This window comes from Schistocerca cancellata, chromosome 9 (genome assembly GCF_023864275.1).
Source record: "Schistocerca cancellata isolate TAMUIC-IGC-003103 chromosome 9, iqSchCanc2.1, whole genome shotgun sequence".
NCBI lineage: Eukaryota > Metazoa > Arthropoda > Insecta > Orthoptera > Acrididae > Schistocerca > Schistocerca cancellata.
Genome location: NC_064634.1, coordinates 99,851,365 through 99,874,511, shown reverse-complemented (window position 1 = coordinate 99,874,511; position 23,147 = coordinate 99,851,365). Strand labels below are relative to the sequence as shown.

At 44.7% G+C, this 23,147-nt stretch overlaps 1 protein-coding gene across 1 annotated transcript in view; it reads left to right on the top strand.

The window, feature by feature from the left end:
- Positions 1-23,147, top strand: part of LOC126100872 (jmjC domain-containing histone demethylation protein 1-like) — a 78,346-nt gene that overhangs the window by 16,566 nt on the left and 38,633 nt on the right. Inside the window, exons 3-4 of the mRNA XM_049911538.1 lie at positions 7,709-8,029; positions 18,623-18,821. Coding sequence (XP_049767495.1) covers positions 7,709-8,029; positions 18,623-18,821 — 520 coding nt within the window. The remainder of the gene's footprint in view (positions 1-7,708; positions 8,030-18,622; positions 18,822-23,147) is intronic.

Below are 23,147 nucleotides of genomic sequence, written 5' to 3'. Positions count from 1 at the left end.
CATGCGGAAGGCGTACAATACGACATGGCGCCATTACATGCTCTCTACACTTCATGGTTGGGGTCTTCGGGGTCCGCTGCCAATTTTCATACGAAATTTTCTGTCGCGTTGTACCTTCCGCATGCAAGTTGTGGCCTCCCATAGTTCCCCCTGAGTTCAGGAGAATGGGGTACCACAGGGATCTGTCTTAAGTGTCTGCCTGTTTTTAACTGCAATTAACGGGCTCGCTGTGGCGATGGGAACGTCTATCTCAGCTTCCTTGTATGCTGACGACTTCTGCCTCTACTATATCTCTATTGGCACTGCAGCTGCCAAACGTCAGCTGCAGAATGCTATCCGCAAGGCGCAGTCTTGGGCTGTAGTACATGGCTTTCAGTTTTCGGCTTCCATGACCTGCGTTGTGCATTTCTGCTGGCCACGCACGGTTCACACTGAGCCGTGGCTTTATCTTGCCGGCGTACTTCTTGCTGTGGTAGAGACACATCGGTTTTTGGGTGTGGTTTTTGATGCCTGGTTGACTGGCTCCCACACATTCGGCAGCTTAAACAGATGTGTTGGCAGCATTTTAATGCTCTGCGATGCTTGAGCCACACCAGCTGGGGCGCCGACCAATCTACCCTCTTACGGCTCTACCAGGCGTTAATCCAGTCCCATTTGGATTATGGGAGCCTGGATTATGATTCATCATCCCCTTCTGCGTTGCGGGTGCTGGACCCAATCCTTCACAGTGGGATCCGACTTGCCACTGGAGTTTTCCGGACCAGCGCTGTGGACAGCATACTTGTGGAGGCAGGTGTCCCTCCATTGTGGTTACAGTGCCAACGTTTACTGGCTGCATATGCTACACATGTTTGTAGCTTGCCCGGGCATCCTAATTATCGTCTCCTGTTCCCTCAGTCGGTCGTCCATCTCCCAGAACGTCGGCCCCGGTCGGGTTGAACGATCGCGGTCCACATCAGAGAGCTTCTCTCCGGGCTTGGGGTTTACCCTCTTCCACTGCCTTTCCGGCTCCCCCCTGCGTACACCCACGTGGTGTGTGCCCCGTCCATGCCTTCAGCTCAAATCGTCACAGGGCCCGAAGGACTCAGTCCCTCCAGAGTCCTTCCTCCGCCGCTTTCTTTCCATCCTTGCCACGTATCAGGGTTCTGGCGTTGTTTACACTGACACTTCGATGGTTGCTGGTCGTGCCGGTTATGCTCGTACTCTAGGGGACCATTACGAACAACACTCATTGCTGGCTGGCTCCAGCGTTTTCACTGCTGAGCTGGTCACCATCTTTCGTGCTCTAGAGTATATCTACTCCTGCTCAGATGAGTCATTCATTATCTGTAGCGACTCCCTGAGCAGTTTACAAGCTATTGACCAGTGTTTCCCTCGCTCATGTCTGGTGATGGCTCTCCAGGGGTCCCTCCATACTCTTGCCCGTTGCGGCCGCTCTGTGGTCTTTGTGTGGATCCCTGGTCATTTCGGTACCCCGGGCAATGAACATGTTGACCGCCTGGCCAAACAGGCCACCAGTGAACCAACTCTGGACATTGGCCTCCTGGAGACTGATTTGCGAGCAGTCTTCTGCCACAAAGTTTTCGCGCTTTGGGATGCTGAATGGCGCGATCTACCCACACCTAATAAACTCCGTGCTGTCAAGGAGACGACGACTGCGTGGCGGTCAGCCATACGAGCCATTCACAGGGACTCAGTTGTCCTTTGTCGACTCCGCATTGGCCACACCCGGCTGACGCACAGATATTTACTGAGCCGTGAGGATCCACCTCTCTGTCGCTGCAGGGCAGCTTTGATGGTGGTCCACATTTTGTTGGCCTGTCCGCTTTTAGCTGTGCTCAGGCAGACATTTGCACTGCCTGATATGGTCCCTGCCCTTTTAACAGATGACACTGCCATGGCAGGCTTAGTTTTGCGTTTTATTTGGGCAGGAGGTTTTTATTACTTAATCTCAGTGTTTGTCATTTTTTTTTCTACGAGTCTGGCCTTTGGCCTACGATTTTAGACTGGGTTATTTTTAGTGTGTTTCTAGGTTGTTGGCTTTTCCTTTTTTGTCTCTATGATCGGTCAACCACTGTCACACTCTGTGTGATTTTAATTCCTTTTGTTTGGTCTCAGTCTGCGTCTTTTTTGTCCTATGTCGTCTGCTGTCATGTCCATTGTTCGTTTTTATTTGGTGTGGGTGTTTGAAGTTTTGGAAAAAGAGACCAATGACCATAGCAGTCTGGTCCCTTTAATCCCACAAACCAACCAACCAACCCAATGACTGCCCTTTGGTCTTTTTCCTTCTGCTCCAGTTGGAATGAGTCCATTGTCTTATGCTGTCTACACATTGGTCATACTAGAATCATCCATAGTTTCCTCTTGTTTAACGAGCCACCTTCACAATGTGGCTGTGGAGCCGGACTGATGGTATCTCATATTGGTGGAATGTCCCCTCCTTTTGGCCTTTTGTACTGCCTTCCAGATTCCTTGTCTTTAATATTTGCATACGATTGTGGAGGTTGAAGTGGTCCTCAGTTTTCTACATGAAAGTGGCTCTTATTTTCAGTTATAAGGCTTTGCTTTACTCCTGGAGCAGGGGCAGGGTGGTTATGGGTGGGGCCTCTCTTTGCATTTTCTGGGTCTGGGAGCCATGACTACTCGCCCTTGCAAAGACTGCTCTTTAATCCCTCTGTTTTTGTAGTATTTAGATTTGGCCAACCCTTTTATCCCTTCTACTGTGTGTTTTTGGCTTCCTCGCTTTATATTTTGACCCATCTGACTGGATCCATCCACTTTTAGTAGACACCTTTTACGCAAGTAATTACTGAATTGCAGGACTGATGACCGCACCATTTAGTCCCATAACCCCCGCCCCTCAGTCAATTGGCCAAGGTTGGCTTCTACCAGTTTTTCCATTATTCTTTAAATAATTCAAGTCAATATTTTGCAGCTGTGACTTACTAAACTGTTCAGTATCCACACCAGTCACCACCTACCTTGTTTGGAATTGGAGTAATTACATTCTTCATGGAGTCTGAAGATATTTTGCCAGTCTCGTATCTTCTATGCCAGTTGGAATAGTGACATAATGGCTGGCCCTCCTGAGAGGTCGACAGTTTTTAGGGAATGTTGCGTACTCTTCAGGTCTAGTTTCAGCCTGGGTCTTCCAGTGCTCTGTCAAATTGTTCTTGCAGTACCATATCTCCCATCTCATCTTCTTTTGTCCTCTTCCCTTTCTATAATATTGCCTCCATGTAAATTTCCCTTGTATAGCCCCTCTACATATGCTTTACAGCTTTCCCTTCTTTGCTTAATACTGGTTTTCCACCTGAGCTCTTCGTATTCATACTGCTGTTTTTTGCCAAAGACCTCTTTATTTTCCTTTAGGTGGTATCTATGTTTTCCCCTTGTCGGATATGCTTCTATAACATTCAATTTCTCCTACAGCCATTTGTTCTTTGCTGTTTTGCACTTGCTCTGTCTGTTTTTAGGCACTTGTATTCACACTCACCTACTTAATTTGCTGCAATTTTATATTTTCTCCTTTCTTCAGTCAAGTCCAGTGTCTGTTGTTGCCCAAGGTTTTCTGAAAACATACATGATCATCTGCTCCTTCACTACTTCATCTCTCAAAGCAACACATTCATCTTCTGTGTTCCTTTCTCCATTGTGTGAGTCATTTCCAAGCTGCACTTCAACAAAAGTAAAAACAGGGGTGTAAGAATGCTTACAGGAATAGTGAAATTGACACTGATAATCATGTTGAATTATTCTGCTCTTTGCTACTAATTCCATACCATTTCTCCTACAGTTCAAAACTGAAGAGCAATTAGTAAAACTTACATTGCGCAAATAAAATTATTAAAATTTTGAACACTAACACTGAAGTGTAAGCACACATTAGTCCCGTATTCCATACCTGCACTTACATAATGCATAACTATTGTCGCTAATGGCTTGGCAGTATAAATTTATTTGCTTGGGAGTTCAACAAACCATTCATGCCTCAAGTAATCTTCTTCCACTGGCTGAACCTTCCTGCAGTACCTTCCAAGTCGTCAGCAGTTACTGTGGCAGAAGAGATCCACAGGCAATCTTAAACATATTGTCACTAGACATGTCCCATGAAATGTTGTGCCCCTTAAACAAGTTCTTACTTTCGCTCATGCCAACTCTACTGCACTTCAATCGCTACTATATGGTGGCATGTAGCTAAGCGAGTGGTTTTTCTCTTCAGACATATCATTGACCATGCAACTTCAGCAGGTCTCTGTTCCTGAATCAAGGAAAATACCCTTCTTTCTTCTGCTCTCATTGCAGGCAGGACACCTCTTTCGCAACAGTTGCAATGTCCTCACTTTGGGGTTGTACTGTGTTTGTCAACTTGTATGTTACATGGAGGTTTGTCCGTAACAATGATTGCCTTTGGAGGAAGACTTACAACCATATTCATAGTGCAGCCACAATAACTGAATAAAAATAATCATTTCTGTAAATGTGTGTGGAAAAAACATGCAACATCTCATACCCACTACCTTCAGCATACCAGCCAAATAACGTAACCACTAAGCTACAGATGGAATTCAAAAATAGTTATTGCGGCTTTTGTCATTTAGTAAATCATAGGACATTAATCTTCATTGATTACTCACAAATGAGGGTCCACCAGGATAAGATTGTGAGGTGTGTGTCACACTTGGGATCCTAACCCACTAGACTGCATATGTGGTTTCAAAAAGTTGGTCCTCTCCTTGTAAGGAAAAGAGTTCCAGGAGTTCCTGTGATAAGTAATAATGCATTTACAACCACACTAACAAAACAGTTTCAAAGGGAGGACAGTTTCTGAGCATTGCTGGTGAATTAAATAAAAATTTAGTTTCTACAGAGTATCGTATAACTTTCTTGGCAAATGTGCCTTTCCGAGATTGATGTCTGAAATACTCCTCTGTGATACAGGCAAGGTGAGATTGAGTGAATAATTAAATCACTGAAGACTAAGGACTCTCATGGATATGATGCAGTGCCTAGTAGAATATTAAAGTACTTTGCTGCACATGTTAGCCCTGTATTTAGCTATATTTGTAATTTTTCCAATAGGAATGGTCAGTTTCCAGAATGGTTGAAGTACTCACAAGGGAACCTCCCCATCGCACCCCCTTCAGATTTAGTTATAAGTTGGCACAGTGGATAGGCCTTGAAAAACTGAACACAGATCAATCGAGAAAACAGGAAGAAGTTGTGTGGATCAATGAAAAAATATAAGCAAAATATACAAACTGAGTAGTCCATGTGAAAGGTAGGCAACAACAAGGATAATGTGAGCTCAGCAGCGCCGTGGTCCCGTGGTTAGCATGAGCAGCTGCGGAACGAGAGGTCCTTGGTTCAAGTCTTCCCTCGAGTGAAAAGTTTAATTTTTTTATTTTCAGACAATTATTATCCGTCCGTCCGTCCGTCCGTCCGATGCGATCACTTTTTTGGGATTGGTTATCACATCCACAAGGAAACCTAAATCAGGCAAGGTAGAAGAATCTTTTTACCCATTCGCCAAGTGTACAAGTTGTGTGGGTCGACAACATATTCCTGTCATGTGACGCACATGCCATCACCAGTGTCATATAGAATATATCAGATGTGTTTTCCTGTGGAGGAATCGGTTGACCTATGACCTTGCGATCAAATGTTTTCGGTTCCCATTGGAGAGGCACATCCTTTCGTCTACTAATCGCACGGTTTTGCGGTGCGGTCGCAAAACACAGACACTAAAGTTATTGCAGTGAACAGAGACGTCAGTGAACGAACGGACAGATCATAACTTTGCGAAAATAAAGAAAGAAAACTTTTCACTCGAGGGAAGACTTGAACCAAAGATCTCTCGTTCCGCAGCTGCTCACGCTAACCGCGGGAACACGGCGCCCCCGAGCTCACTCTCTCCTTGATGTTGCCTATCTTGCGCATGGACTACTCAGTCTGTATATTTTGCTTATTTTTTTCATAGTTCCACACAACTTCTTCCTGTTTTCTTGATTGATCTGTGTTCAGTTTTTCAAGGCCTATCCACTGTGCCAACTTATAACTAAATTTGAGGGGGGTGTGATGGGGAGGTTCCCTTGTCAGTAGTAAAGCCACTTTATAAAAAGGGAGAAAGGGATAATGTAGACAATTTTAGACCTATTTCTACGCCATCAGTGTTTGCTAAAGTTATTGAAAAGACTGTGTATGTAAGGATAGTTGGTCATTTTATCACACGATTTGCTATCAAATTTACAGTTCAGCTTTAGAAGTCATTTAACAATTGAAAATATTATATTCTCTTTTTTCTGTGAGGTACTGGATGAGTTATACAAAAGGTTTTGAGTGCTGGGCATATTTTTGATTTAACTAAGGCATTTGATTGTGTTGATCACAAAATATTGCTCCAGAAGTTGGACCCTTACGGAATACTTTAGCAACAGATAGCAAAAGGTCATTGTTATTAATGTTGAGAATGACTGTGATGTGCAGTCTGAGTGGGGTACAGTCAAGTGGGGGGTGCCCCAAGGATCAGTCTTGGGGCCAGTGCTGTTCCTTATTTATAGAAATGATATGCCCTCTAGTATTATGGGTAACTCTAAAGTATTTCTGTTTGCTAATGGCACTAGCTTGGTAGTAAGGGGTGTTGTGTGCAACATTGGCTCGGTTTCAAATAGTGTAGTTTATGACCTAATTCATGGCTTGTAGAAAATAAAGTAACACTAAATCACAGTAATGACTCAGTTTTTACAGTTTCTAACAAACAATTCAACAAAACCTGACATTTTAATTTCACAAAATGGGCATACGATTAGTGAAATGGAAGAGTTAAAATTTCTAGGTGTTCAGATAGATAGTAAACTGTCATGGAAAGCCCACGATCAGGATCTTGTTCAGATTTAATGCTGTCATTTTTACTATTCGAACAGTATCTGAAGGGAGTGATCGTTCAGCATGAAAATTAGTCTACTTTGCTTATTTTTATTCGCTTATGTCATATGGTATTACATTTTAGGGTAACTCTTCCCATTCTAAAAGGATATTTTTGTCTCGGAAATGGGTGGTTCGGGCAATAAGTGGTGCAAGTTCACGAACCTCTTGTCGACCCCTGTTGGCTAGTCTGGGTATTGTGACATTGGCCTCTCGATATATATATATTCCTTACTGTCATTTATTGTTACCAATATTAGCTTATTCACAAGAATAAACAGTTTTCACTCAATTAATACTCAGCAGAAATCAAACCTGCGTTTGGATTGGATTTCCTCAACTTTTGTGCAGAAAGGTGTGTAGTATACTGATGCATCAATTTTCAGTAAGCTACCACTCGAATTCAAAAATCTTGGAAGTAATCCACGTGATTTCAAATCGAAACTGAAGAGTTTCCTCATGGGTCACTCCTTCTATTCTGTCGAGGAGTTCCTTGAAAAATTAAGCTGATTATTTTTGTATTGTTGATTGTGTTTACTTAAACTTATGGACTACCGTTTTTTGGGTTCATGAACATTTTATTTTTATGTGTTATTACTGTAAATAAATAAATAAATAAATAAATAAATAAATTGCATCACAATCAAACACAATACATCACTTTGCTTTATCTACATATGTGGATTGCTGAGGTGGGCTGTGGATTTTGCAATGCAGTTATCTTTCAATAATGTTGAAAGATAAGTGCTCAAGCACACACTATAGATTTTTCTTTGTGTTCAAGGTTTCTGTCATTGGCAGATCTCGGCCACTGTGCTTTAGTATGTAAAGCGTGGTCCAGAGCATCCATTGACCCTCAGATCTGGAGGCGTATTGACTTACCAAGGCGGCGTCCCTCAGCCTCACTTCTAGCAGGCATCGTACGCCGGCAACCTGGGGCCTTGCTCCTCAACTGGATGAGACCACCACTGACAAAGCAGCAGCTCGCCTGGCTCATCGTGAGGCTCCCACAGTTACGAGAACTGTCACTGCAAGGGTTCTCCTGGACCGGTATCTCAGCCCTCAGGTCATGCACTTGTCCTCCCCTCTCTGTGCTTGATCTCAGGTAAGTCTAAAAGTTTCTTCTCAAACTTTAGGCTATTCTAGAAAACAATTCTTTGATACCAGTAGATATTGTAGTCAATTTTTAATTTTTATTATTAAAGATAGCTTGGTTCTCACAAAACAATGCTTTCAGCAACTTGCTGTACAAGGCAGTCTCAAATTAAATACAGGAACATCTACATCAATATTCTGCAAGCCACTGTAAAGTGCATGGTGGAGGGTAGGTACCCTGTACCACTACTTTGCATTTCCTGTCCTGTTCCACTTGCAAATAGAGCAGGGAAAAAAGTCTGTCTGTGTACCTCGGTATTAGCCGTACTTTCTCGTATCTTATCTTCGTCATCCTTACGCGCAATGTATGTTGGTGGGAGCAGAATCATTTGGCACTCATCTTCAAATGCTGTTTTTCTAAATTTTCTCAATAATATTTCCTGAAAAGAGCACTACTTTTCCTCCAGTGCTTCCCATTTGAGTTCCCAAAGCATCTCCGTAACACTTAAGTTTTGTTCGAATCTACTGGTAAAAAATCTAGCAGCCCTCCTCTAAATTGCTTAGATGTCTTCCTTCAATATGATCTGGCATGGATCCCAAACACCTGAGTAGTACTCAAGAATAGGTCACTCCAGTATCCTATATGCAATCTCCTTTACAGGTAAACCACTCTTTTCTAAAATTCTCTCAGTAAACCGAAGTCAACCATTTGCCTTCCATAGCACACTTTTCCATGCTCATTCCACCTCATATCCCTTTACAATGTTACAGCCAGATATTTAAACGACTTGACTGTGTCAAGCTGGACACTAGTTAATACTGTATCAGAACATTACAGGTTTATTCTTCCTACTTGTCTGCATTAACTTACACGCTCTCCCCCACCCCCCCCCCCCCCCCCACCCCCTGGGGCTTGCCACTCTTTGGCAGGTTCATGCTTGGCTACCACGGGACCCCAGCCTTTGCAGAATCTTTTCCCTTCCATGCGTGTCTATCCTCTTGCTGTTTTCTCCCCTCCCTTGGGAAACATATCTGGACTGTTTTTGGAAATGTATTATGCATTTTTGGCAGTCAATATCAGAGTACTCTCCACTGTTGTTGTTGTTTTTTTTTCCCCCCTTCCTCCACATCGGTGTTTGAAGTTCCTCTTTCTTCTTCCTCCCATGCGCTTCTGAAGGCCGGTCCATGCATCTGACATGTAACAGGTGACTGGGTAATATGAAATTCCCAGCCCCAGGTCGACAGGTAGGGTTCGCACGTACTTCCTGGTACAGGCCAGGCCCGGGGAGTGGTGATTACCTGAGCTCCTACCTTCCCAAATTGCTGACTGGTCCCTGTCAGGTGTTCAGGAGGCGTGACCTGATGTGTAAAGAATCACCTAAGGCAGGAGTGCCCCTTCTGAAGGGGACCCCCCAGTTGGAAGGAGTGCACCATTGGAGATGCTGGCAATCATGGGGGATTTTCTCACAATGAGCCACTCATCTTCAGTCAATGACTGAGACATAAACAGAATGAGGCTAGCAATCCAAAAACCCTCCCAGCTGTACCACGGTTCCTTGTGGTTTCACATACTGAAGATGGTCAGTCCTTTGCTACTGTCAATCCGCTTATTATTCAGAAAGGTGTTGATGCAATTGCTGACCCTGTGAAATCCAGCTCTTATTTACGCACTGGCACTTTACTTTCAGAGACTATTTCTGATTCTCAAGCACATCTACTTGCAACTTCACTCCTCTGTGGCTATCCTGCTCATGTTGAGGCCCATCGAATGCTGAATTCTTCCCATCGTGTTATTTACACTAGCCTGTTAGATGGTCTGACTGAGGCAGGAATCCAAACATCCCTCTCTGATCAGGGTGTTATTGCAGTTCATCAGGTAATGAAGAAATTAGATGGCTCCTTAGTGCCCACATGCACTCTTTCTCACATTTCATAGTGGTTCCTTCCATCAAAGGTCAAAGCAGATTATGAAGCTATTACAGTCAGACTGTATAATCCGAACCTGATGCGGTGCTGCCAGTGCCATCATTACAACCACAATAGTGTCCTGTAGACACTCAGCCAAATGTGTAACCTGTGGTAGGGATGCTCACAAGGGCAATTGTCTGCTTCTTTCTCCCCACTGCATTGACTGCAATGGCGACCGTGCTGCCTCCTCCCATGATTGTTTCATGTATCCAGGCATCCTCAAATTTAGCAGTGTGGTTGTGAAATCACCCAGTGTCATGGTAGCATCCCAGTCTCCTCCTCCAGCTGTGCAACACGCCACCAAACTTTCGCCTCACAGGGCAAAGCGACCAGCTACATAACTGGCACGCCAGAAAAGATGGAAGGAATACTCCTGTGAAGCCTTCCTACATCCCTCCAGCCAACCAACATCAGAATCTTCCTCTGCCAGCCGGAAAGGCTCCAAGAAGTCAAACAAAGGCAAAGGGCCTTCTCCTTCACCGACTCGAAGATCCTCTTTGACGATGTCGCCACGTGATATCCTCGCCCGGCCAATCCCCATGTCACCAGTCTGCACCACCAACTGTTTCTCTGCCCTGGGCTCCACAGGCTGACAGAGGACCAATGCCAATGCCACTTCTGTAGACCTCATGGAGCAGGATCCTCCCGCCTCTGTGCCCTGTAGCAGCGAGTCTTTGAAGGCTGGTACTCAACAGCTGCCAAGGTGAGATTCCTTCATTTTTTCATCATGACTCTCCTCTAATGGAACAATCCCACAGAGAGGTTTTACAGCAGCTCTTAGAACCACAGTGTCACTTGTTCTCTGCCTTCAGTAAATAAAATTGCATCCTCACAACCACTATGACTTTCGCATTTCTTCCCAGTTCGTTTTGACCTTCCTCCCCAGAGGTTGGCGTTCTACTTCATGAGGGAGTCATGGTGCTCATACGGGTTGATGTTCATAGTCAACACGTATCCCTGACTACTTGCCAGTTCACCTTTTCGTTCCTCACTTGACCTTTTTCCCTTTGTACCAGTTACATCCCTCCATCATTCATTGTCACCAGAGCAGACTTCATCCAGCTTATTGGGCAGCTACCTCACCCGTTTCTGGTGCTTGGTGACTTTAATGCATACCATTCCCTTTGGGATTCTCCCAGAACCTGTCAGATAGGTGCCCTCTTGGCTGACCTTCTCAGTCAACTTAACCTCTTCTGCCTTAACACAGGAGCACGCACATTCCTTTCAGACTTCATGCACACCTATTGCCATTTGGCCTTATCCTTCTGCACTGCCCAGTTTGCCTCTCATCTCAAGTGGTCCATTCTCTCTGACACATACTCGAGCAACCATTTACCGTGTGCTATCTGTTGACTCCTACCGCACCTTCAAGCACACCCAAATGGTGGCTTACTAAGGCCGACTGGAGGCTTTACCCCTTCATGATGACCTTTGATGAACAACATTTCCCCAGTTGTGATTACCAGGTAGAATATCTTACAAGTGTTATCCTTACCTCTGAAGAACGTTCCATTTGTTGCACTTCTTTACCACGCCATGTCCCAGTCCCATGCCATTTACATGGAGAGACGTGCTCCCTGTGTTTTTAACTGTCATCCTGCGATGTCAAACTGCATTCAATATAAACAGTTGCATGCACAGTGTCGTCGCATTATTCGGGATAGCAAAAAAGCTAGCTGGATTTCATTCAATAGTTCTTTAACAGTTCCAGCCCCTCGTCTGTCATGTGGGCCAACCTCTGATGGCTCTCTGGGACCAAGATCCATTCCCCAATTTCCAGCCTGACAGTAGCAGACGCTGTCATCGTGCACCCTATTGCTATCTCCAACACCTTGGGCTGCCATTTTGTGGAGATTTCAAGCTCCTCCCACTATCACCCTGCCTTCCTCTATTGGAAATGATACCCTTCTCTTCTCAGAATTGTGATTGCTACAATACAACCTTTTCTACAAGGGAGCTAGATCACGCTCTCACTTCATCCTGATCCTCCACCCCAGGGCCAGACGATATTCATATTCAGATGTTGCAGCACCTTTCTCTTGTGGGCAAGCACTTTCTCCTTCATATGTAAAACCACATCTGGGCAAAGGGCACGTTTCCCAGATGCTGGCATGAAGCCACTGTCATATCCATACCTAAACCCGGTAAGGACAAACACCTTCCTTTTAGCTACCACCCCATTTCTCTCACCAGCTGTGTTTGCAAGGTGATGGAACATATGATTCGTGCCTGGCTGGTCTGAGGCTCGAATCTTGCAATTTTGAGTGTGCCATTCTGCAGTTGACCATCTTGTCACTTTTCATCCATGTCACAAATGGTTTTCTATGGAAGTCCCAGACTGTGGCTGTGTTTTTCAACTTGGAGAAAGCCTACAATACCTGCTGGTGGACTGGTATCCTCCGTACTCTATACATGGGGCTTCCGTGGACACCTACTGTGTTTTCTTAAAGAACTTTTAAAAGGCAGAATTTTCGAGGTTCATGTGGGTTCTGCCATTGACACCTTTCACCAGGAAAATGGTGTGCCTCAGGGTTCCGTCCTGAGCACCTTCCTCCTTGCTATCGCCATTAACCCTATCATGGTGTATCTCAAGCCGGACATCTCTGGCTCCCTTTTCTTTGATGATTTTGCCTTCTATTGCAGTTCTCCACAGACTTCTCATTGAGCGGCGTCTTCAGTGATGTCTCCATCATCTTCACTCATGGAGCATTGACAATGGCTTCTGTTTTTCCACTGACAAAACTGTTTATATGAATTTCTGGCGGCACAATTGATTTCTTACACCATCTTTACATCATGGGCCGATTGCTCTTCTGTTCGTTGAAACTATGAAATTGCTGGGGCTCGTGCTCAATAGGAAAATTTCTTGGTCTTCCCATTTGTCTTACCTGGCAGCTGCTGTATGTGGTCCCTCAGTGTTTTACATCTCCTCAGTGGCACTTTGTGCGGAGCAGATGAACCACCCTCCTCCATTTGTACCAATCCCTTGTCTGTTTGAAACCCGATGTGCATCTACACATCTGTCCGTCTTATGTCGTCTCGATACTATCAACCATTGTGGCATCAGTTTGGCCACTGGCACCTTTTACACTAGCCTGGTTGAGAGTCTGTATGCACAAGCTGCCGAACTACCATTGTCCTACCACCCTGACTTTCTACTTGGGAGATACGTATGTTGTTTGTCTGCCATGTTTGGCCACCATCCTATGGCTCCTAAGATGATTCCTTTGATTGCCAGTATGGGGTGCATCCATCTTCTCTGTTAACTCCTGTAGTTTGCTTTCGGCTCTTGCTCCGGCACCTTAACTTCATGCTACCTGAACCTTTGGCGGTGGGTGTAAACTCATCACCTTTGCTTCATGCGGCCTGTGTTCGTCCTGGCCTTAATTCGCTTCCTAAGAACACTACTCTAACCTCACTCTGTTGCCTTCAGTTTCACAACCTTCGTACACAACTTCTTGAAAGTACCTTTGTGTACACTGATGGCTCTTGGACTGACCATGGTATCGGGTATGCCTTCGTTGGTGCAGATGTTTTTCGGTTTTGGGTCCCGGAACACTGCTCAGTATTTACAGCAGAGCTCTTCACCCTGTATCAGGCCATACAGTACATCCGGTGATGCAGGATTTTCAATTGTTTCATCTGCTTAGACACTCTGCCCTTCAAAATCTCTGTGCGCTGTGCACTGTCTATCCATTAGTGCAAAAGGTCCAGGAAATCTGTCACTTGCTCCCTCTTGATGGAGCCACTGTGATGTTTGGGTGTTCCTGGTCATGCCAGTCTGACAGGAAGCAAGGCCACTGACACTGCTGCCATGGCTGCAGTCATTGTACTTCAGCCCGCTAGTGCTTACATTCCCTCCGATGGTATGTGTTGCAGTCTGTCAGTAGGTGGCATCACTTTAGCATCACCACTGGTCCTCCCATCAAGAGAACAAGCTCTGGGTAACTAAGCCTCTCTCACCAGCTTGACAGACCACCTCTCGGCCCTCTCACTGTGAGATCATTTTAGCTAGGTTGCGTATTGGGCACTGTCTTTTTAGCCATTGCCATTTGTTAAGTGGTGCTCCCCCACCACTTTGTACTCATTGTGCTCAACCTTCGATGGTCTACCATTTCCTGATGGAATGCCCATTTTTTAACAGCTTACATTCTCGTTTGTGTTTGCTGTCTGGGTTATCAGTCGTTTTATCAAACAGTGTGCATGCTGTCAACTGTGTCTTACTTTTCGTCTGTTGTAGCAATATGGTGAAGGCCATTTAATTTTTAGTTCATGACCTCCATTTCTCTATGGCATATTTTATAGACCTTTTTTTCGTGTCTGTTTTTTAGCTGTCTTCTCTTCCACTGATTGGGACTCATGTGTAGTCGTTTTTAACTCCTCTGTTTGTCTTCATGTTCTACAGTAGAGGTGCATATGACCCTAGGTTTTTCACCCTAAAGCAAAACAAACATCCTGTCTGCCAAATCGTTTATGTATATGGAAAATAGCAATGGTCCTATTGCACTTCCCTGGGGGCACTTCTATTGTTATCTGTCTCCAATGAACACTCGCTGTCGAGGAGAACATAGCGGGTTCTATTACGTAAGAAGTCTTAGAGCCACTCACATATCTGTGAACTTATTCCATATGCTCATACCTTCATTAACAGCCTACAATGAGGAAATGCTTTCAAGAAATCTAGAAACACGGAATCTGCCTGTTGCCCTTCATCCAGAGTTCTCAGTATATCCCATGAGAAAAGGGCGAGCTCCATATCACATGGACAATGCTTTCTAAAACCATGCTCATTCATAGACATAAGCCGCTTAGCCTCAATAAAGTTTATTATATTCGAACTGAGACTGTGTTAAAGGATTATGCAGCAAACAGAAGTTAGGGATATTGGTCTGTAATTTTGCAGTAGTTAAACTTCCCACACAACAGCAAAGCATGGAGCCCAATGACTAATTGATTGGAGTCAGATTAAACTCCCAGCAAGAAATTTCTGAGGACTCAAGAGGTCATAATAGGCTGGCTCACATCCAGAATAGTCCTCAGAAGAGAGCTAAAGATCTTCTCAATACTTGAAAAAAATCAGAATAGACAAAGCTGGCCCAGCCATACCCTTTGAAGGGGCGAAGGGCATCTACCAAAACAAACAATTGAATACTGACTGATACACAAAATACATTGGAAAAACAAAGGCCCTGATGAACCAGAACAGGCTTGCAGGCCTAAACGAATAAACACCATGATGATGCTTTGTAAATCGCTCTCCATTTATTAGCCAGACTTCATAATGTTTACTCTGGCACCTTTTGCTGTTACAGTCCATATCTTTTCCTTTTCTTCTGTGTGGTCTTGATTACATTCAACAGTTAAGGAACTGTGTTAACATTCTCATATCATTAAGAGTAAGGAATGCAAGTCTTTCAGAAAGCATCTTACCCTTGTACCAATCCTGCATCTTACTACTGCACCATCTTCTCTGCTTGTATATTTTGCTAACACATTTCATTTTGTACATGCCAAGTGCACCTTACTTGCTTTTGATTCAGAATATTCAAAACTTCAGAAAACTAGGAAAGCAAAAGATGAACATAGTTGAGAGTTGGTTTTGAGAGACTATTAATCTCCCCCTTCTGTCTGTCAGGTGGGAGCTTACAAATTGTTCAACTTTTCAAATTTTGAACTTTACCCTTCTGTTTCACCTGTCGCCTTTTGTGCAAGTCCCCCTTAAACCTACTACTCTGCTTCTTTCTGGACTGTTTTTCAAAATCTTCATTGGTATAGTCATTGATTTTCTTATCACCATACCAATTTGTTTCTTTCTTTTTTTTTTCCCCAACTTTGATGACCTGAGTCATTTTCATTGTTTTCCCTTAGTAGTCATGGTATATTAGCAACCCATTCCACATGACCCAATTTCATGGCTTCTAACATTCTCATTTATACTCTGCACCATATTTGTTGCTTCAACAATGTAATTGATAATTTCTTCAGTAATTGTTTAGGATGACAATAACAGAATGGAGGTTTCTTTTTGCTCCCTGGGCCAAGGTCATACTCCTGCACAAAATGTCCGCCGCTCGTGGTCTCGCGGTAGCGTTCTCGCTTCCCGAGCATGGGGTCCCGGGTTCGATTCCCGGCGGGGTCAGGGATTTTCACCTGCCTCGAGATGACTGGGTGTTTGTGTTGTCCTCATCATTTCATCATCATCCAGGAAAGTGGCGAAATTGGACTGAGCAAAAGATTGGGTAATTGTACGGGCGCTGATAACCACGCAGTTGAGCGCCCCACAAACCAAACATCATCGTCATCACTCCTGCACAAATAGTTTCCATCTGCTGACAGGATAGATACTGGTATTATTCCTTACATGTAATTGTTCCTCTTAATGTCAGCCTGCTGATTGTTTCTCCTACTGGAGCGTAGTCAGATTATAGATCTTAGTCTACTTCTTTGATCATCTTTAACTTCTATATAATGATTGAAATATCATTATCAGTCACCAGCAAAAGTAATCTCATTTGTAAAGGCAAAGAGTTTGGGCAGAGATGTCAGTCAAGGCAGAAGTACAGAGGCAAAGATGTTGTTGAATGACAGGTGAAGTATGAGTGGCAGCAACTTGAAATTAACGGAGGTTGAGGCCTGGTGAGTAATGGGAAGAGAGGATATACTGAAGAGCAAGTTCCCATCTCCAGAGTTCTGACAGATTGGTGTTAGTGGGAAGTATCCAGATAACCCGGACGGTGTAACACTGTGCCAAGATGTGCTGGCCGTGCACCAAGGCATGTTTAGCCACAGGGTGATCCTCATTACCAACAAACACTGTCTGCCTGTGTCCAGTCATGCTAATGGACAGTTTGTTGCTGGTCATTTCCACATAGAAAGCTTCACAGTGTAGGCAGGTCAGTTGGTAAATCACGTGGGTGCTTTCACATGTGGCTCTGCCTTTGATCGTGTACACCTTCCGGGTTACAGGACTGGAGTAGGTAATGGTGGGAGCGTGCATGGGACAGGTTTTACACCGGGGGTGGTTACAAGGGTAGGAGCCAGAGGTTAGGGAAGGTGGTTTGGGGATTTCATAGGGATGAACCAAGAGGTTATGAAGGTTAGGTGGCTGGCGGAAAGACTCTTGGTGGAGTGGGGAGGATTTCATGAAGGATGGATCTCATTTCAGGGCAGGATTTGAGGAAGTCGTATCCCACGTGATTTACTGCCTACACTGTGAAGCTTTCTATGTGGGAATGACCAGCAACAAACTGTCCATTTGCATGAATGGACACAGGCAGTGTTTGTTGGTAATGAGGATCACCCTGTGGCTAAACATGCCTTGGTGCATGACCAGCACATCTTGGCACAGTGTTACACCGGCCGGTTTATCTGGATACTTCCCACTAACACCAACCTGTCAGAACTCTGGAGATGGGAACTTGCCCTTCAGTATATCCTCTCTTCCCGTTACCCACCAGGCCTCAACCTCCGCTAATTTCAAGTTGACGCCGCTCATACCTCACCTGCCGTTCAACAACATCTTTGCCTCTGTACTTCCGCCTCGACTGACATCTCTGCCCAAACTCATTTGCCTTTACAAATGACTGCTTGTGTGTGTGTGTGTGTGTCTGTGTGTGTGTGTCTGTGTGTGTGTGTCTGTGTGTGTGTGTCTGTGTGTGTGTGTCTGTGTGTGTGTGTCTGTGTGTGTGTGTCTGTGTGTGTGTGTCTGTGTGTGTGTGTCTGTGTGTGTGTGTCTGTGTGTGTGTGTCTGTGTGTGTGTGTGTCTGTGTGTGTGTGTGTCTGTGTGTGTGTGTGTGTCTGTGTGTGTGTCTGTGTGTGTGTGTGTCTGTGTGTGTGTGTGTCTGTGTGTGTGTGTGTGTCTGTGTGTGTGTGTGTGTGTCAAGGAACTCAGTATTCTAATATGTTGCTAGCAACTAGTGTTGCATGCAGATAACTGTTGTTGTAATATTGGTATTGTTTATGTACAGATATATGGAGTAATTTTTGGTTCTAGTAATATTCTTCCATTTACCTGAATATGTCCTGAAAATGGTGAAAGTAGTAGTAAAGGAACACTTCTCTATGAATGAGGCATTGAACAGTTGAAAGAGGTACATAAGAAAAAGAATACAATTGAATACAGCTACAGTTACATTTTGTGTTGCAGCTAGCCTAGCCTTGACTGGATTGAGGGTGCTTGTATTAGATGGGGAGGGGAGGGGATAACTCTAAGAGTATTTAGGAACATGCAGCTCCCCATCCTTGCATAAGAGTGAGCTCACTGCTGCCATGTTGCCAGCATGTGTGCTTGCTATAGCTGCCTCCCAGCTCTCAGCCACCATTACGTCTAACATCCCCCCCCCCCCCCCCCCATTTCTCTGCTCATCTACTCCACTACTTTCAAACACCATCATCCCAGACGAGCTGCATTTCCAGCACAGTGTAGGCCTAGTCATCTGAAACAATGTAGTCATGTAGGTGTACTCTGTAATTAGGCCTGAAAGATGTTGCTGGAAAGCTAAGCAACATTTACATTTCTATGTGCCTTTTGTCAACTCAGTGCATCAGCTGTAAACATAGTTGCTTCCTTTACTACTTTCATTGTTTGTATTCCATGAAGAACTTACTTACAGTAATACTGGCCCTTTCTTAACAGTTTCGTTTCAGGATTCAATGATGTATCCTTGCGAGAACTGCTGAGCCCACCACCTGACATGCGACCGGGTCTGGTAGGGTCTCCTTCACGACTGAAAGGCCTGCATACGCTCCGCTTAGCAGGATGCGACATCTCGGATATGGCTCTGCGCTACATAGCACAGCATTTACCAAAACTTGTGGAGCTAGATGTATCACAGGTATGTAATAACTGGTGCATTAAGCTTCATTGAAAACCCTTGGACAGGTTTGAGGGAAGTCCGATATTCCTCTCTCTATAGACCCCCTCCCTCCCCCCCCCCCCCCTCCACCTACTCCATAAATCTGAATATGGCACAGAGAACCATCTTGCACCATGATGTCTTTCTACAAACTGAAGATAAGTTGTGTGCTAATTTGGAGGGATGATGTATGCATTTAATCTGTGTCCTGTGGGGACCAAAAAACAAGAGTGCATGTTAGGTATATTCATCTTTGCCTTGGAAGTAGACTTCTTGCCTAAGGAGGTCAAGGTGGTGATGTATCAGTGTGATAAGCTGTATATTCTTCCTCCCGTGCAGTGCTACAAATCTTGCAGTTTGGGCAAGTGTCTTCACATTAGTGCCAGCCCCATCTGTAGAGATGGTGTGGCCATCAGTTCACATGTGCAAACTCACTCTTTGTGCTGACACCTTATCTCCCACCAGTCAGCTAAGGGAGCACCATTCCCCCTGTTCACTGGACTGCAGCACTACTTTGAAATGCAAAAAGAAAATAAAGTAGTAAAAGACCCTTGATTGCCTCACATAGGAAGCAGCCAAGAAGAAATAGGATTGCTGCACTTTTTTTCCGGTTTTTGTAATCCAAAAAACCGCCTGCGGCTTAGAATCGAGTGCAAAGTAAGCGGAAGTTCTGAAAAATGTTGGTAGGTGCCGCCACAACTGATTTCTGTCGTCGAATATATGTAGCGCTGCATAGGCATGCTTTGCCGGCACAAAGATAAATACTAGCGCCAAAACTTCCGCGTCAGTAAATAAATTTAAAAAAAAAAAAAGGGTGGAAGACGAGCCTTCTTCTCCGCCCCGAGTTTCGATCACTGCATTTTATAAATTATCCACGAAGTAAATACAAAGTCTGTATTGTTGGTCTTCGAATGTAGCAGCATTTCAATGTTGAATGTACTACGAAAATCCGACTGGCAAGACTGTGATGATTTGTCAATATGGTCAACCCTACGTTCTGAATTTTTTCCTACCTGTGAGAAGAGATGGTTGCTAATTGGAACTTTTATGAATTGTGAATCACATACAGTATTCTCTTTGCCATAAGAATAATATGAATATAAATATTTTGCCGTGTATTCTTTCGTGTTTGCTGCTATCTCATTTAAATCCTGTCTGCCTAATAAACTACGAAACTAGGGTGAGACAACAGCAAACGCGGAAGAATATACATATCATGTCATGTTTATATTCGTATTATTCTTATGCCTAATAGTGATACAGTCAGAAATGAAGCACGGCAATTGACTCGATTTTTAAATCTAAGATGACTAATTTCTGTGCAGAATGTAATGTACTAAAGAGGCGTCTGCAAAGATTTTCAAACGGAGAAAAATTTTCGCTATACTCTCGTTCAGAACGCCTTCTATCAAAAGCAGTCTATTATTTGGTTCTTGTTGATCATTATCAAAGAAAGCAGCAGTGTAAGTAACAACAAATAGCAGTCTCTTGCCATTGTTTCGCTAATGAGACAATTCCTCTCTTTTTTTATTGTAAGCGGTGTTAGCGCACACAAAAGCAAGCCATGCCGCGAGCGGCGACAGGCCGTGAACACGCACTATCAGAATGCGACAAACAATGCGTGACACAGTACAGTAATGCATTTTCAGCTTAGAGTGACGTAAACACCTATAACAAAGAGAACGGCACTTACCAGATCAAAGCAAAATAAGCAATCAATTCAAACCAGACGAAGCACGTGAAAAGGGGAAGGGTACCCGTATAAATACAGACGGAGCGCCTGACGCATAGCAATGGCTACCTGGTAAAGCTTAACTGCTAAGCTTACGACTCGAACCTACTGTAGCTGTATCGTCATTCATTCGACCTAAATTGCGTCTCGTATTACAATGGACCAACTTTGTTTCGATTTGGAGGTGTGGCCTAAAACTTTTCTCTCCCCTTGAATTTAGAGTCTCAAATTTCAGGTGCGGTTTAGATTCGGGAAAATTTTTTTTCTTGATTTCGAGTCTCATTTTTCAGGTGCGGCTTAGATTCGAGTGCGGCTTGGATTCGAGTAAATACGGTATACGCTTGGCGACGACATTGTCATCTTTAGTGACAGTGCCATTGCCCTCTGTCTTCTACATCTGGCTCTTGGGGCCATTCATCTAAATGTGTTCCCCCCTGCTGGTCCGAGGGTTAGAATTGGCCCGAGGTATTCCTGCCTGTCTTACGAGGTGACTGAAAGGAGTTTCACATGTTTCAGCCTTTATGTGATGGTCCCCTGTAGGGTTTGACCTCCATTCTTCAAAATTTTCCCGAAGAGCGAGCCATTTGGGGAAGGGTGCCTTAAAAGGTGCATTGTGTCTATTGTAAATTGAGATCTCTAGTCCTCTTTCTCATCGTCGCATTGCAGTCCTGCCCATTCTCCATCTCTTGGGTGAAGACACCTTCTTGGGTGCGTTTTCCACCGTGCACTATGCAGTGTCAATTTCTGCGTCAGCGATGACCATGGACTTCTTTGCACCTGATACCTAGCACAGTAGCCAGTCCGTTGTGGTGGGGCCACCATGTACCTTGTTGGTCGTAGCTGCCTTACCACACAGGGATCGCTCTGCTGATGCCTGCACTGTTAACTCCCCACGTATGCCAAGGGGTAGATCCCCATCCCCCTGGGGCATCGGGAGTCCCGGCAATGACCATCCTGCCAGGTGGCCTTTTCTGTGGCTGGGTGGCGCCAGTGGGGAGGGCCCCTGGTCTGGAGCAACAGCCGCTCCTCCCCCCAACCATCGGGATGCCTGTCCCCACTTCTAAGCTGGAGAAGCGTAAGTCTTCTTTGGCTTCTCTCTCTAGGAAGGGGTCCCTTGTGTCACTCCCTTCCCAGGTTTCTGCTAGTGGGAAAGAAGACACCCACCAGTGGCTAAAGAGCTCAAAAGAAGCTGGTTGTAGGGCTTCACACTTATCCTCAGTCCCGGAGACTGAGCCAGTGAAGTCCTCCCAGCCAGGGAAACCCAAAGAGCAGCGAGAGAAATCCAAAAAGAAAACCCGTAAGACCAAGTAAATTACAGTGGCTCCCACGCCACCACTATCTACAAGCTCTGCGGCTGAGGATGGGATGGAGATTTTGGCATCCGCTGAGGACCTAGATCTCGCCAGACCCTTAGACACAATGGATACAGACTGCTCAGGCAATAAATCGGTGGTAGCAGGTGACCCTGGGGCGTAAACTGCCTCATTGAATGTTCCATGCCTTCCTAGTCTCACGATGACGTCATCCTCCAATGGAATTGCGGTGGTTTTTTCCACCACCTGGCTGAGCTACAGCAACTGTTAAGCTTTACGCCTGCTATCTGCATTGACCTCTGGGAAACCTGGCTCCCAGCAATGCAGACCCCTGCCCTCTGTGGCTATAAGGGATATTACAGGAACCATAAAGACTATAATCGAGTGTCCGGTGGAGTTTGCGTTTGTGTCCTAAACTCAATTTGTAGTGAACATGTGCCACTTCAAACCCTTTTTGAAGCTGTGGCTGTCAGAATAAGGATGATGGAGGAAATAACTGTCTGCAGTGTATATCTTCCTCCAGATGGTGCAGTACCTCTGAATGTATTAGCTGCCGATTGATCAACTCCCTGAACCTTTCCTACTTTTGGGAGATTTTAAGGCCCAGAACCCCTTGTGGGGTGGTACCACACTTACTGGCCGAGGGAGAGGTGTCGAAACTTTACTGTCACAATTTGACCTCTGCCTCTTAAATACTGGAGCCGCCACACATTTCAGTGTGACTCATGGTAGTTACTCGGCCATTGATATAAGAGGGCTATCCACAAAGTACATTACGTTTTAGAATTAAAAATAAATAAAGTATTGGAAATTTTTTTTTATTATATACAGATGAAAGCCACACTTAAATACTACTTTTCTACATAGTTGCCATTTAAATTAAGGCACTTATCATAGCGATGGACGAGCTTGGAAATTCCTTCGTCGTAAAATTCGGCAGCCTGCGCCTTCAACAATGTGGTTACCTCTTCTTGAAGCTGTGCGTTGTCATCAAAACGCTGCATAGCCAACCATTTCTTCATTGCTGGGAATAAGTGGAAGTCGCTCGGTGCCAGGTCGGGACTGTACAGCAGATGAGGAAACAACTCCCACTTAAAAGATTCGAGAACTTCACGAGTGGCATTTGCCGTGTGGGCCCGGGCGCTGTCTTGAATCAGCAAGATCTTTGAGCCCCACTTTCCCCTGCGCCTGTTTTGTATTGCTCTTCTGAGGTTGTGCAGAGTTTGTCAATACCTTTGAGAGTTTATTGTAGTGCCTCTT